The sequence below is a fragment of the Pseudopodoces humilis genome, chromosome 3, assembly GCF_049639895.1.
Source record: "Pseudopodoces humilis isolate 2021_Gansu_Grassland_sample_001 chromosome 3, ASM4963989v1, whole genome shotgun sequence".
Classification (NCBI taxonomy): Eukaryota; Metazoa; Chordata; class Aves; order Passeriformes; family Paridae; genus Pseudopodoces; species Pseudopodoces humilis.
The window spans coordinates 62,543,768-62,560,201 of record NC_142202.1 but is presented as its reverse complement, the minus strand read 5'-3'; the positions used below and the strand labels follow the sequence as shown (position 1 = coordinate 62,560,201).

The 16,434-nt window shown below is 39.1% G+C and overlaps 1 protein-coding gene across 2 annotated transcripts in view; it reads left to right on the top strand.

The window, feature by feature from the left end:
- The window catches only part of NKAIN2 (sodium/potassium transporting ATPase interacting 2), a 523,842-nt gene that overhangs the window by 484,741 nt on the left and 22,667 nt on the right, over positions 1-16,434 (top strand). For both annotated transcript variants that reach the window (XM_005518328.3, XM_088052854.1), the window contains exon 5: positions 12,094-12,154. In XM_005518328.3, the coding sequence (XP_005518385.1) occupies positions 12,094-12,154 (61 nt within the window). The remainder of the gene's footprint in view (positions 1-12,093; positions 12,155-16,434) is intronic.

Sequence of the window (16,434 nt, the reverse complement as noted above, 5' to 3'; positions counted from 1 at the left end):
TGGGTTTCAGACTCTGTTTTTCCTCCATTTTCTATAACTCTGAATTTATTCTGCAGTGTCTCTGGCCTTACACTGGAGTTTCATACCTAATGTGTTATACCTGTACATTTCTGGGTTCATGCTGCAATCTTATGTTCTTACGGATTCATGATTTCTTGCCTACTTATACTGTTATTTGTTTTCTAAGAACTTCCAACTATCTTCTTGAGTAGCCAAAAGATAGTACTAGTGTTTTACTGCTCTAAATGTGAAATACCAAATAAATCTGAGTTTGTGAAATGCAGATCATCTGTAATAAGAGCCTTGAAAATTATAAGGTGGTTTTAAATCTTAAACAATATAATAATGCATATCTTCAGAATTTCAATAAACGTCTTAGTGATGTGCACAGCACTTAACAAATTTATAAAGCATAATATGGGGTTGTATCTAGTGAAAACCATTTTTTTGCCTCTGCAGTGAAGGCTGCAGTGTTTTTTCACATATTAGATAGATTTATTAATAAATAATTTAAATTTTCTCAGGTGTGTGTAGACAAAATGCAGCTATCACTTTTCATTTACTGCTGTCAAATAGGATGAAATACATGCCTAATATGATTATAAAAGATAAAATTTTGTCAAAAGCTCTCAAATCCCACTTTCAAAAATCATTACATGCTTCCCCTAAAGATCATCTCCTAGGTCCCTTGGTCGACTTAAAAATGAGGTTTCTATATCAGATTTACATTACGTAAATTATTTTTCCACTTTGCCCAAATGGATGTTGAGAGTAAATAGTGAAAACACTTTTGTTTTGGATGGTTTCACAAATTAATATCCTAGCTAAATAATGTAGTAATTCCCTAGCCCTGATAATCACATTCCCTGATAATCACATAATCTGTCTAAAGAAGTAACTTCCTACCCCATGAGTTCTGATGAAGCGGGTTGTTTTCATGCAGTAGCAAGCTACACAGCTAAAGGTGGGGGCACACTGAGTGTCCATGGTGTGCCAGTAGATGGTTTCAGATGTCCATGGTTCTGTGAGGTGAAGCCAGGGGCCATTGGACAGTACAGACATATCTCCTAATTCCCAATATTTTCTTGTTCATATTGTTGGAAAACACTCTCTATCATTAGGGCACCAGTGAATAATGAAAGGTAGGTCAGCATGCCTGCATGCACTTGAGTACCTGGTCCCTTTTTCCATCGGTGCTGCCACTCTTCCTTCCCCTCTGACAACACACTCTAAGCAGCTCTCCCATGCATTATTCTGCAAATAATGTTTCTCTTCTTCCTTTGCAACATTCCCCTGATGTTTCCTAGTAGATACAACTTTGCTGCTGACTAGAATGTGCATCTTGATATTTGAAAACAGGCTAGATCATAGAAGACATCTCAGATTGAAGCTCTTCAATTGGAAACATGACTAGAACTGACCCATGACAACAGAATTTTTTTCTTCTTTTGAGAAGTCTAACTTTATACACACTTTCCCTAAAGCCCTTTCACTAACTTCCAAAGATTTCAATTGAACTTTTTCCACTTATTTTGGATATATAAGAAACCAGGGGGCAAAAAACTCCTCAATAAAAATGACATTTTTGCTTTACCGTTGTGTTTATTGCTGCTATGCAACTACACAGCTCAGTGGTCTGCAAGGATGTCTATGGATCCCATTGCACAGTACTGTGCTGTGTTCTCTCATGTCTCTTCAATTAAATTATCCTTCTACCCTTCATTCTGCCAAGTCAATACAGCCAGATGAAGTGTTTCTCAATTCTGGTAATGAACTGGTGATGTAGAGGAACCAAACATCTAACCTCTTCTCTAACCCTCACTAGGAAGTAATATTGTCTTTCATTTTTCAAAGGCTTGGTGCATCTGTTCAAGTCAACACCAAATTTCTGTCTACTAAATATATATTTTTGACAGAAAATTATAAAAAAAAGTGATGCTATAAACAGTTGGAATACAAAGATTAAATGCAAACAATATTAAAAATAAAGCATTAACACTGTTACCACTGAAGATGAATAGTTCACGCGGACACAGGTCGAGGTGTGGCGAAAAGAAGAGAGAGTTTATTTTTCCTCCCAGGATTTATAGGCTTGTGACCACGGCCAGGGATTGGATGGTCAGGATAACACTTTCTCACTGCACTGGCCATGAGAGATGCCCATCAGAAGACGTGTAACAGAAAGAATGTACACATATCTATGTTTACAGTTACTGTCTTGGGAAAGTCCTTAGGAAACTATGTTAGCAAGCTCAGAAGCTGAGTTTTCAGGGCGACAAACACATTGCTGATATTCTGCACATAGTATTATAATGGATAAATAACAAAATAGGATATATATGTAGCTGTAGCACTTTTCATGCCTTCCACACAAAAACTGAAACAAAAAGTCATAACATTTACAGGAATTTTGCAGTGCCCTGGCAAAACAGGCACCTTTATCTCAATGTTACAGATCTTGAGAAGGAAAAAAAGACTAAAACATGACTGGATTGCATTGTTTTGATATTCATATTAGGGATCTTCATCACAAAAGTGGGACTTTCTGGAGGCAAGAAAAGCAGAGCATTTTGAGGGGCAAAGAAGAAACACAGCTGCTGTAGCAGCATTGGTGGCTACCTTTGTGCAGTTGTCAGAGCAGAAGGAAAAGTCTATGGCTTTTGCTCTCAGTCCATTGCCAGTGTGCAGGCTCAATGGAGACTGGCCTTCCTTGCTGGTGCAGGAGCTTTCCCTCACCTCTCCTGCTGGGGCCAAGGCAACCTAATCTGCCACTAGATGGGCTGCCCTGAGTGACCCATGCCTGGAACAGGTGACAGAGCTCCAGCCTGCATCACATGTGGGTTAAAAAAAACCACAAACCTCACATTTTTCATAAGGACTAACATGTCAGAGCACTGCTGCCACTTGTGCTCTTCCTACCAAGCAGCTTCTGCATCAGCATGTTAAACAGCCTGTTACTGAAACCTAGGGAAGGGATGTGTGCTGTGTTACTGAGACCCACACAGGTCTTCAGAGCTTCAAGCTGGGGATCACTGCTTTAGAGAGAAACGTGCCCAGTTCAGATAAAACATTTATTTTTAAATGGGCATCTGATGTCTGTCGATGGCAGAGGTCTAATTCAGATTTCCTTGATCACCGTGGCTGGCTCACTCCCAGGTACTGCATTATATTAGCAAGGTTCATAAACTGTCAGAGATATAACTCATCCACTTAACTCTCTTCAATGAGGCACAGACTCTGAGGACATGGCCTTTCCGAGAATGTTCTCTCTTTGCTATTCGTCATTCCCCTGAAATGCCTCATGTGATATGATGTTACTGGAATCTTTAGCTAAAAGTTTCAATTTTTTTTTGGTCACACATATTGCAAAATGTATTCATATGTATTCTGCCACCCCAGGCGGTGACTGGGACCTCTGCCATCAAACTATTTCCATTCAGAGCAAGAAGATCACTATTTTTCATGCTGAATAAACAAGAGAGTGATCCCCTGCCCTTAAGCAGAAGGTCTGTAAGGGGAAAGGTGCCTTTGACCATGGAATTCAATCTGTCGTTCTGCTTGGAGCCTCTAGAGCGTAATCTCTCTTTGTACCAGCCTAGGCTGCATGGTGTGATATTCATTTAAACTCTCCAGTGGTTCTCCTTTTGCAGGAAGGGTTTTCACAAAGCACTTTGGCATTTGCTTTTTGAAGCCTACTTAGCTGATTTTACTGAATGGAAAAGGTAGCCCTGAAACATATCTTTTATTATAGTTTTCAAAGGTGGAAAAACCTGCAGTAGGCAGCTAATGCTGAGAGGAAAAAATAGCATTGAAACATTAGCTGAGTTCAGTTACTTTAAACATCAGACACCACAGGAAGAAGTTTTATTGACTTTGAAACCCCCCTGACACCTGATGCTGTTATATGGTGCACCTGGAACAAAATGTTTGTGCTAAGCAATGCATTTGCTAGATGTATGGATCCAAAGGAGACAGAATGATGTGGAGCACCCTATGAAAGCTGCTTTGTACTTTCACTGGGATACCTCTATTTCTTTACTCCAGAGCATGAGGCTTAAGGGAGTTATTTGGTTCAGATAAATTCATTCTTCATCATCTTCCTTATATGCATTGCCAGAGACAGAGCCTGTGAGAGTCCTGTCAGGTATCCCACCTTTCCATATTGTGCAGAGGCACGAACAGCCACAGGGCTCGGGCAAAGCCTCCGCCTGACAGTCACCTTCCTGGCAGCTCTGCTGCTGATGGCACTGTCAAAAAGATCTGTCAATTCCTCTGCTGTTAGTCCACAATTCCCACTGAGCTTCTGAATAACTATTACTGTATTTTGATAATCCATCAGCATTCAGGTTTCATAAATTCAAGCCCTATTCATCTTGATCACACTCTCTAGAGCTGTTCCTATGAATGCCTTATTTGTTTTTCTTTCTGTATGTTAAAGTAATGAGCCTGACTGTTCAGGCTGCTGAAGGGCTGCTTCAGCTGAGCTGTGCACTTTGCATACCGTGCATCCATCTGCCTTGTCAGCACCACCATCACCAGCTGTTGTAGGAAGACTTTGATCAGAGCATTATTAGGCTGCTGCAACATGACCACCACCATGAAGTCAGTGCAGTACAAAAGCTGTCACATTCCATGAAGTTTCCTGACCCTGTGACCATCATCAGAGCCTTCAAATAAACAGCAATTCATCACAGGGAAAATAAATATAATCACAGAGAAAGAGTCAGCTGTTACTGAAAAGTCTCTTACCTCTGAAGAAATGTTCTGGCTCTTGTCATTTATGTGACACCAATGATCTAATTTAATGTAATGTGATGATGGAGAAGAGAAAATTACCTGTGCTTTCTTTCTGAACTCTTACTCTGTACAGTGTTCATGGTTGGCCACAGTCCTGAGAAACTGGAAGACATAACATATTATTCTCCTTCTCATCTTCTACTCATTCTCTTCTGAATGTTTCTGTTTCCCAGAGCCAAGGGCCTGGTGTTCACACTCAAAGCATTGAGGTTTATTTGCCATATGGGTGCCTCAACATGGAGGGATGAATTTTCACTGAACAGAAACACTCATGTGTTTGTTTATCAGAAATTCAGAGCTCTCTTGTACCATCAAAATATTTTTCCCTATACAATCTGCACAAATTTTAAACATGGGGTTTTTATTCCTACTGCTTCTCATAAGAGTGAGTAGCATTGATAATCAACTGTCTTTTCTAACAGAGTTCAATTTAAAATGCTAGACATTCATTTGTTGGGCTGCAAGGAGTCTGTGGCTTTGTTAGATCTGCAGCATAAAGAACCAATTTTTCTTATCCTAATCCTATGGCTGTCTGAGAAAGGTGACACACAGTTACACATAATGATAAGAAAAGCTACTGCTGCCAAAGGCAGTAAGATACCAAAGCCAGATGATTAAACCATTCCAAAGCTTTCCCAGAAGACAAGAAGAGGCAAAGGTCCAAAGTTTTTTTGTAGAAGTTATCATGCTATAAAGCCTTCGGAACAAAGCCCACATAGAGAGATGTATACACTTTCGCTTTAATAACCCATTCTTACTATTTACAGAAAAAATGGGGTGATGCATGTTTTAAAACCTTTCACTTTAGTTTATTGTTTGTTTGTTTAAGCTTCATTCTTGGCTGGGTTTTTTTCTGTTGCCAAGAGGACAGAGGCAGTTTGTCTTGTTTAAAAATAAATGGGATTGTGTTTTTTTGCAATCTACACAGCTCTAATGGCTAAATAATTTTTATGTGAAGAGCAGGCACTGCAACACACACTTGACCCCTATACAATCAAAACTCTGTTCTTACAGTGACAAGTTGGGCTACAGAACTACACCATGAGAGGAAACAGAGCCATAGACTTTTCCATCTGCAGGACTTCCTGTGCATTGGATTGTACAGAATTAACAAAAATATGTAACCAAATATCTCCTCTGACCTTAATGAAGTCAGAAAATGTAAAGTGGAAACAAATCCACAAAAGCAGAAAAGAGGAAATTAAAATTTCTCCACGTTTAACATATTTTTGTCACCACTAATGCCTTCAGCCTGCCCTGAGCAGTGCATAGTACCAGCTGAATGCAGCTGGAGAATTTGTTCCTGGCTTCTCAGCCCCATCCTTGCCCTAAGCTGTCACCTGGGGAACTGCACAGCTGAGCCTACTGTCACCTCCCATATGTCCAGTGAGATGTGCCTGCCTCAGCTTCCTGAGGGAATACAGCAGAGTCCTGGCTGGGGCATTTCACTTGTGGGAGCAGGAATGTGAAGTTCAGTGCTTAAGCCTGAATCTACAAGTTACTCCGCAGTTCGTTCAACAGAGAGGTCAGCAGTGAGTGATCCCCAGTTCCACCTCATGTGAGCTGGTAGCCCCTGTATTTTAGGTTACCTTTCAAGTCTGATGCAGGAAAAAAGGACATGCTACTTTTTAGCTCTGAGATGAAATCATGGATAAATGCCAAATATCATGTGGTTATCAAAAGCATAAATCACTCTGAAATATCTAGGAAGGGTGAAGATTTGTAGAAAGTTTTAGGTCAAAATTGCAGAAAACTCTCGCTAAAGTTTAAACATTCCGGAAATTTGGGTCGAGCCAAATGTCTGCAGTAGAGCTACAAAAATGTAAGTATCTCTTGCTTTCTACTGTTGCTAAAGGTTTTCACGGCTACTTTGTGACAAGACAGAGTGCTGTGGTTTTCAGTGTCCCTGCAGCCTCTTAATTCATCAGGGGCAGAAGCTTGCCAGGGAAGATGCTCAGGGAACCCTGAGCAAGATAGAACCACTCTTAAGCACCCAGCAGCCTTTCAAACAAAGGCTTTCTAGTAGGTCTTCATGGGATCTTCAAGTGCTTATACAAAAAGGAAATCTCCAGAAAACTGAAGAGTCCACTGAGAAATAAAGGAAGGTTTTATATTAAGCACCTTCTAGACAGCTGATATAAAAAAGATTATGATGCACTAGTTGAAATAAATGCAAATTTTATCACATTTCTCTTTTTCAAGGTGCCTAGACTTATCTGAATTTATGATTCATGGTTTTACTGTGTCTGCTGAAAAAAAAAAAAAAATATCCAAATCTTTGGGGCTGAATTTGCAGGAAAGGAAAATAATTTGATGACTACACAGGCAAGAAGTTATCATTTTGGCTTGCTTTTAAATTTCTTAAGATCCCACTAGATATTATTGCGGATGTGTCAGTTTGACATTGGCTCTTTTAAGTAATTATTTTATTACACAGAATAAAGCTACTTGGCCATAGAAATTCAATATTCTTTCTGGACGGCACATAGATAGTTAATTCTGCAAAGGAATAACAGCAAGGCCACACAGTCTACCTTTCTTATCAGGAATCTGTCCTTATACCAATAGTTTTCCTATTGGCTCCTTTTGTGATGAAAGAGAGTTAAACTTGGAGGAATGACAGGGTTCTCATAACATTAAATGTAAGCACAAATGAAAGCATACCTCAACAGAGTAGTTTCCATGGAACACAGCTTGAGTTTTATATTAAACTCTAGCAATGATGTTCACTCACTGAAGCAGCACTGCTGAAGGCAGTGAAATCATGCTTGAAAGGGTTTTTGCAGGGGGCAGCTTTAGAACCCCCATGACACCGACTTAAATCTACAGACGTCGAGAGAAAGGTCTCTGCCTCACCTTTCCTGCTAAATAATGAGTATGATTCTTCTGAGAATCAATACACTGAAAGCTTTCTAGACAGTAATGCTCCAGTTCTTCAGCTGCTCATAATGTGTGTGTGTGCCTGTGTATATATATAGCTATATATCTCCAAACTCCGAAAATCCATTTTAAAGAAACATTGCCCCTTAAATACACAGCACTACAAAGGTTTTATGTGGGCAGACCACTGTAAGCTCAAGGAATACAGTTAATTTGCGCATGGCTAGACATGTAACATCACAGCTTTGCAGCATAGCATTTCCAGGGCCAGAATTACATCCATGTATTTCTGCTGTATTATTGCTTGAACTAGCCTATATTTTGCTTTTTTCCAAATCTGGTGCAATTTGCAGTGTATAAGAAACATTTATTTCCCTAAAAGAAGAGAGAAAAAATACCAAGAGAAGATTTTTATCAATACAGATTCTGATTAAGTTTGATCACAGCACTTGACATTTTGAGGAAGTCTGGAAGTAAACTCACAGAGATTAAGGATCTGTCGAGAGTCTTTAGTGGTGCAACAGGACATTTAGGTGGGAATATTTGATCTACTTTTTTTATCATAGCCTTATATGGCTATGATAAGGCAATAAAATGCATCAACTTCATTTTGTAGTTAATCTTATTACCAAAGCTTCAGTAATGCTGTTTTATTGGTGATTTATTTTAGGCTTTACCTGTCTTCTTTTTTTTCTTGACCAAAGAAAAATGGTTTTTTCAACATGCTTATGGATTAAAAAACAAAACAAAACAAAAAACCCACAACAACAAATAAAATTGTTTTTTATACATTGTTTATAAAATTAAGGTCATCAGATGACATCAAAGTACACCCAGGAAGCTGGTGCAGGCATAGGTAATGTGTCACTTTTAGGAAGAGCAGTATTCATTTATACTCTCATATGGACATATCAGGGAAAGTTGTAAAGAACAGATTTTTTTCCAAGGTGCAGAAAATGAGATTCATAAAAACATGCATTCACTAATTGCTCTATGTATAAATGAGCAGGATTGTTGTTAATGGTTCCTTCTCCTCTAGAGGCCCATACTACAGCATTAAAATGTGAGTGGGACAGATGTAGACACCTAATCTTGATGGGTCTGGGATCCAGAAATTATCTTCTGCTCATTGCACCTATTTCTTTTTATCACTGCATGGTTTATAAAAAACAAAGCTCAGTTAATTAAAAAAAAAATAGGTAGGGATGCAAAGCAACAAGATTTTTCAAGCCAACTTTACCAGTTTTAAACTGATTTTCAGAGACAGTCAGGCACCTTCTCTTTGTCTCTGAGGATTCATTTCCTTCCTTCTCATGTAAGACAAAAAACTTTTGGAGCTACTGAATCAGGAAGACTCTTCTCAGTGTCTCCTAACTAACTTCTATCATTTGCTTTGGTTTGGTTTCTTCTCTCATATTCTTCTCCAGGGTGAAGAGTGTATTCAGTGTTTTGTTTGGATTTGTTGGGAGTTTTGGGGTATTTTTTGTGATACGAAAGTATGTTGTGATGTGCTTTTTGTTGGAGAGAAAAGGTGGTAAAATTTGGGAGACCTCTCCATCCATTTGGGAATTCATTGAACATTTTAGTTGACTAAAGTCCCCAAGAAATCTCTGCTATCTGAATAAATGAGCTGTACCCTTCTTATGGGAAGTCCTAGTCCGCAGGGGAGGAAACATGTTTCTGGTCTCTATCTCTGGAATCTCTGCAGTCACCATGGGCTCAGGTCATGGAGTATCATGAAAGTGAAAACTGCTACTTTTGGTTCTGAGCCTCAGCTTGCATTGATGCTGATGCAATTAAAAGATAAATTTTGAATAGCTGTCACTGTGTCAGAAGTGATACATTGCTTGGTTTAAAAAAAAAAAAAAAAGGAGAAGAAAGAAAAAAACTAATGTGAGATTCAAATAAAAACAAAGTTATTATGTTTACCAAGCAAAGGGTTGGATAAATGTGGGAGAAGGGGAGGTTCTTTTATGAACTCTGATTATCTCATGGGGAAAAAACTCCTGACATTCATACTTAGATCAGAACAATTTGAGCTTTAAGGCATTCTTTTAATCAACAAACTCATCTGATAAAATGCTGTAGGATTTACTTATATATCAAAGGAGTTCCCTAGAGATTTAAGCAATGTAACTGAATACAATTAAAAGATCAGTTGTAAACACCATTTGTGATACAGTTTGTTTGCTGTGCTTTGTAAAATAAGTTCAGTTAATAACACATGAACTTGTAGTGGTTTAGAAGACAGTAAAGTATTCAAGTGTAGTGCAAGAAAAGGAGTACCATAGGAGCCTGCTAGAGATGCAACTGTTCAGCTATCTTGGATCTGATGGTCTGTAAAAAGAGAACAGAGAAACTATTAAGCCAAGGTTCACATCCAAGAATGGAATCATTTATGAACAACCTTTCTGGGCCTAATTCGTTGCTGAATTAAACCTTGAGTAATGTCATTGAGGTCAATGGGGTTATGCAGGGTATAAGTCAGTGTGGAGCAAATTAGCCCTCTGTCTTGCAGCCAAGAAAGAAAAGGGAAGAGTGATCCAATAAAGGAGAGATGAAATGCTGATATTAGCTGAATGCCACTTCTTGGTACAGTGCGTTCTTTGTGTCCAGCAGTGAATATTTCATCCTTCCCAGGTGTAAAATCTTCCCAGCAGCACTCTAAGGCAGATTTATAATAAATGACAAAATTAATGGTTTAGTTCCATTGTAATGAAGCTTTTGAGCTTCCAGCAGAAATTTAAACTAGGAATTTAAACATAGGTGAGCAGACAACAGCTATGCTGTCTTCAGTGTGATCTCCAAATCACGTATTCATTTCTTCAGGAAAGCCTTGAGGCTGACCCTTTTTTCCCCCTTTTACTATCTCTTACCCATACAGCTATTAGAAGATAGAACTTGTGGGTATAGGTAGCTTTCTATATAGAAAACTGACAGAAATTCCAGGAATATCTGTGTAAGAGCTGGAATAAACTAGGCATAGTCACTCCCTCAGGTATGAAGGAACTACAAGATGGATTTGTTTGCATTTCATTTGTATATGGGTAATATTAAGGGCTTTAAGAACCCACAGGATTGCAGTGATTGAACATATGCCTTGGATTAATGAAAAAAAAAATCCATTTTCACAAACCAACATTCATAATGCATGGCCTCAAATTTCACTTCTTCTACTGTCCAACCCACTGATTACTCAAACTGAGGTTAAGATCATCATCTCCCTCAGCTGGAGATTATGGGTTTTGCACCATTCACAGAGAGCTCAGTCCTGGCTGAAGCCTCTAGGCATTTTTATTATCCATATAATGAACAAATTCCCAAAGTGGACAGGTGGGTTTGCAGCTCCTGAAAGCATCTCTGTGAGGTGGCTTGTGCAGAATAAAACATTTTGGCAGCACAGCTCACTTTTCACTGTGCAGAGATCAAATAACTGGAATTCTTTTGACGTCCTCCCACACAAACTTCAGTGGTGAGCTAAAGAATGAAAAATGATTTATTGTAATTTAGTAGAGAAAACTCTCCAGACCTACCTGTAAGTGAAGTTGGCAAAGCAGGCAACATATGACACGTGTTGCTGCTCCAGTATTTTTTCTTTTACTTCTGGTCTGACTTAGCAACAACAGAATTTGTTGGAGGGACCAGCAGCTGACTCACATGATACTTGGCCTGTTGCATGTGTGATATTGGCATTTTTTTTATTATCATTTTTTTCAAGTGGTACTTCAATAACTACTCCAGATTTCCATTTTCTTTAAATTCCATTGCTTCTGTTTACAATTCAACTCTGGGTGTGCTGTGCAGAGATGATTGAAGGGAACAAGATACAAATTTTCCTGTGTGAGATGCTGATGTAAACACATCCAGTACTATGCAAAGTGACTTGTCATGAGGCTTGGGGACTATTGCAGATATGGGAACAAGTTCCATTAATCCACAGCCCTAATTTCAACTGATAAAATATCATTATAAAGCTGGTTTACAAGTGCACTGAATTTGTCCTTGATTTAATTGGCACAGTTCTGATTTAAAAAAAAATTCTGCTAGAGGGAGAGGTTTTGTTGCATAGCGAATCTGATTTTGACGGAAATATTTACATTTTCAGTAGCTAAGAGTTCATCCATCCAAATACCCATTCACTTTTCTATTTTTTCAATAACTAAAAAGAAGTCAACTAGGTATTGAGAAAATTTTGATCAATTTTTTCAAATTTTATTGAAGGATGTGTTTTTCAAGAAAGATGCAGAATTCCCCTATTTCTAATTAAAATTATTAAACTGTTGTGGAGAATTATCTTTACCTCATCAAAGTCAGTTGAATTTTGTTATTTCTATTTCTGTAGTCACTTTTCTAAAGCCATCTCTTGTTTCTCTATGGTATCAGTCTTACATCTAACACTATTACTTTTTTTTTCAGCTGGCAGGCTTCATCTATGCCTGTTATGTTGTGAAGTGCATTACTGAAGAAGAGGACAGCTGTAAGTACTAAAGCTTTATTACATACAAAATGAATTCTTTTTTAATTTTTTTTAAAAACACCTCTCCATTATGCTGGCTCTTGCTGACTTCAACCTAAATGCCTTATTATACTGTAGCCAGGTCATGTTTTCTGTCTGTCCTGCTTGGTTTAAAATCTGGAAATATCTGAGAGACACAGGAGTCATGAGATACTGTTTAAAAATTACAAACACCTTTCTTCTGGAAAGATCATTGCAACTCTTTATCTCACAGCTTAGCTTAAGACATAAAACAAGTTTGTTTGTTTTGTTTTTGTTTTTAAAAAATAGAAAGAAAAAAATCCCAATTAGTAAATTCAAATTCTTCTTTTTTTTCCTAGTTTTCCTAGCTCCAGGCTGTTATTAACTATTTTCAGAGTAATTGGCTACAAATGACATTATAGCTCTTTTGTGTTGGCATGTATGTTGTCTTGTAAAAGCACTTCTGGCAAAAAAATAGCTTTAGATCATTGCAGGACCTTCATTTATGAGAGGTGAAACAGTGGAGCTCCTCTTTCTTCCTGCTGCTCCCAGGGTACAATTACATGAAGTGAAATGATCTCATATAGATGTAGGTTTGTGTTTCTTCTGCTTATTTTTATCAATAGAAGCCTGTTGAGCAAAATTTGCTCGTCGCATGCTGCAGAGTCAAGACATTTCATCTTTTTCCTCTACTCTAACCTGTATTTTTTTAAAAAGGGACAGTGCAGCATTTCAGTACATCTTGGGATTCATACTAAAGCACTTTAGAAATGAGTATCAGAACTGCATGTAACTTTGATAAAATATACATGAATCCTAGGGAGAGCTCTGCAACAGGAAGCTAAAGGGTTTTTATTTGATTGAGAGCACTGCTAGGGCTGGCAGGGGTTCCTCTGTGTGTTCTCCTGCATGGAAAATAGCTACAACCCTATAATCTATTGGCAATACAGTGTCACTGTGAACCATCAAGGGGAGATTTAGTGCTGAAATCAAACCACCACACTTTGGAGGTCGTTTCCACTATGCTCATTTCACTTGTCTTTGTGTTTTTGTGGAAGGGAGGGAGGTATAAAGAGTACAAAGGGTTTGGGACAGCTGTGTGGAGCAGGGGTATGTCACAAATAGAATTTTCTGTTTAGGGAAATGCCCAGTTATATACACCAATATTCTCCTGCTTTCCCATTAAGTGCATTCATTATTCACAGAGCTGGAGGAGAGTTATTTCTTGTCCCCCAAAATGAAATCCCATTCAATACTGTTCTGCCCTCTCTTCTAAGGGATTAAATATATTTATTTTTTTTAATATTCTGTAATGCTTTAGGGCATGATATAAGTAAAAAGTGAGGAAGGAACTTGAGACTTGGCTCACCAATCAAGCGCAGAAATCAGAGTACATTTGAGAGATTTCTCCCCTGGTTCATGAAGTGGCACTCCTGGCAGTAAAGTGCCACAGCCAATATGGTATTGTTTTCTTCTCTCTGCAGCAAGAGCTCCCTGTTGTTCAGCAGCCACAGATTGTCATGCTTCTTTTAACATTTTCTTGCCATCACCTTGACTATTTTGTCATTACTTTTGTCATTTAGATTTCATTATTACTCTGTTCATACACCCCAGCCAGGTCTCCTCATCCAGTCAGAGCATCTCACCCATCTGCCAGCACCTCTCAGAGGCACCAGGGTGAATCCCCACCCAGTGAACTGAAGCCAGCACAAGCTCAGCTGCTACTGCTTCCCCTCTGCTGAGGTTTGGAAGCTTGGCTGGCAAAAAAGGGAAAGGGAACTTCTGTGACCGAGTTGTGCCAACAGTGTAACAATGCTCAGATTGGATCTAGCCCCTCAAGGTATCATAAAACTAAAACAGCTTTAGTTTCTACTGAGAGACCTCATGAAGCAGCAAGTAAGAATGATTCTGGTTTTCTCCCTGCTCAGACATCCACTCTGCCATGTACTAAGTGTTCACTGTGACAGCCAGGACCTGCAGTTTGTACAAATACCCCCTGCTCAGATTTAAGTTAAAATTCTTTTATTTTCTTAGATACATTTTCAAGCCATTTCCATCCCTTGAGGCAACACATCCATCTATCATGCTCTTCTGAGAAGTGTATCCCATATGGATGTGATGTTATTTAGTATTTGTACTCCGGAGGAAGACACTGAAGATTGACTTTCTCCATATAATCACAGATGGGGTCATCTCATCCAGACCAAGTGAATGCCAAGGAGAAAAGTTTTCAGGAAAAGTGGAATAAGTCCCAGATTCATTGCTAGAGCTTCCTGCACAAAGTCTTTGATCTGAGATAGCTCCAGATCCCCGAGCTATGTTTCTCTTTCCATAGATTCTTCTTCCACATTTCCAGTTCCTCACACCTGCCTGTTGCTATGGAGCAAACTCTGACAGAGGGATGAAGGTGTCTCTCCTACTCACAGTGTACTCCCTCCTCCAAAGCTGCTGAGCATCTAGCATAGGAGAAAAAAAATTACTGTGCTACCCCCAACCTCTGCCTAGCCTCCACACCTGATAAGGAGTGAGGCCAGACTTGTGTTTCAAAGAAGTTTGGCAGCTGGTGTTCCCTCTGCTTGCTAGCAACATGTCAGCTGTGAAAGATCCTCTGGTAAAAACAGTCACCAGAAAGCAACAACCACACTGCCCTGCTTTCCCAGCACTGAAGTAGTCCATGCAGAGCAACAGAGGGACATTTTCATCTTCTTACCCACCTCCATATTCACAGACATCACAGAAGAAATCTAGATCTCTGACTTTCATGCCCACTCATGCCTATAAAAATGGGATGCCTTACAGACAAGTAGAGAGAACTGTAAGAATAAATGTATTGGGTCATAGCAAAGTGTCATTTAGCCACAAGTACTTTCTGATGAGATAGAATCAACAGAAAAAGTCTTTTGCTTTTTATTATGGACAAAATGAACACCCATACACTCAATTCCATTTCTTCTGCTTTGCTAATGGTCCATGGGAACAACAGCAGCCCAAAAGGAGCAAAAGAGGCAGAAACACTGAACCTGGCAGTATTGAGCAGCAAGGCATAAGACTGGAGAAAAAGCTTTGTTCAAGAGCCAAACCTGGGCATGTTCCAAATTTTAGCCAGATGAAGATAATGACACTGCTCTGGAGTATAGAAGGTGTCTCATCTTCTGTTGGCACAGAGCCTCAACTGTAGAAACACAGTCAAGTTGCTCTTAAGCTGTTTCATCTGAATTAGCTTTGCTCTCAGAGTTATTGGAACAAGCTGAAAGAATGACTATTTCTCCATTCTTTTTGCGGATTTTATTAAGAGAACAAATGAGTTAGGGTAGAATTAAGTGAACATTTCACTAAGATTAACCTGCTCTAACCTCACTAAAGGATTAGGAATGGAGCAATACAGTGATCAAATCATGGTCATAATTAGGACTGAATCAGCAAGTCTTAAAGGTTTTAATTACTCATACACCAAATAAATCCAGCCACAGGCCCCCTAAATCAAAGCTCAAGTCTGTGCTAGATCTCAGGAGAACAATCTGCTTTGGGTTAATTCTGCACCAAGGATTAAAGAGGAAGTTGCTTTCTCTCCTGATACAGTCCCAGAAGTGCTCTAACCCCAGGTACACCAGAATCAAACTGCAGTACCTGTGTCCAAGGGGCCAACAAGAGCAGCTTTTCCATGGCTGCTTCTCTCAGTGGAGGTTTGCCACTCCCAAACATTCTCCCTGTGGCTGCATAGGAAGGAGGAACTCTGAAGGCTGGAATGCCTTAGGTCTTTTTCAGGGAAAGACAAGGGAAGATGAGTCCCCAGCAGCACTGCTGCCAGCTCCACGCTCTCCTCTTCACCACTGCCATGGGAATGCCTAAGCCAGTGCCATTCTTACCTCATTAGCATTATTAGCTGCAGGAATTAAAATTAAAACATGAAAATGTCAGCAACAGCCATTACTTGGAGGCATTCAATGACTGTGAAGTTATCGGAGCTCCTCATTTGTCTCCCAAAGTCATGTTAGGCCTGCATTTTTCAAAGGCTGCACGTTATTTTTAATAACATTTAAATGTTCATTTAATGTGTATTTGCTCACTAGCAAGTTGGTTCCCTGCTATAAGCTGTTTCTGCCTTACTAAAAGAAAATTCAGTGCATTTTTGAAAACTTCATTAACTGTATAGACATTTTGTGGGAAACATTGGAATATAAGCAGTCAAGCAGCATCTTCCCAGGGTTTTTTGTCTTTAAGCCATTAAGAAAGAAATCTTACTTAAATGTTACTGAAATGGGAATTCTGCACTCACCTTA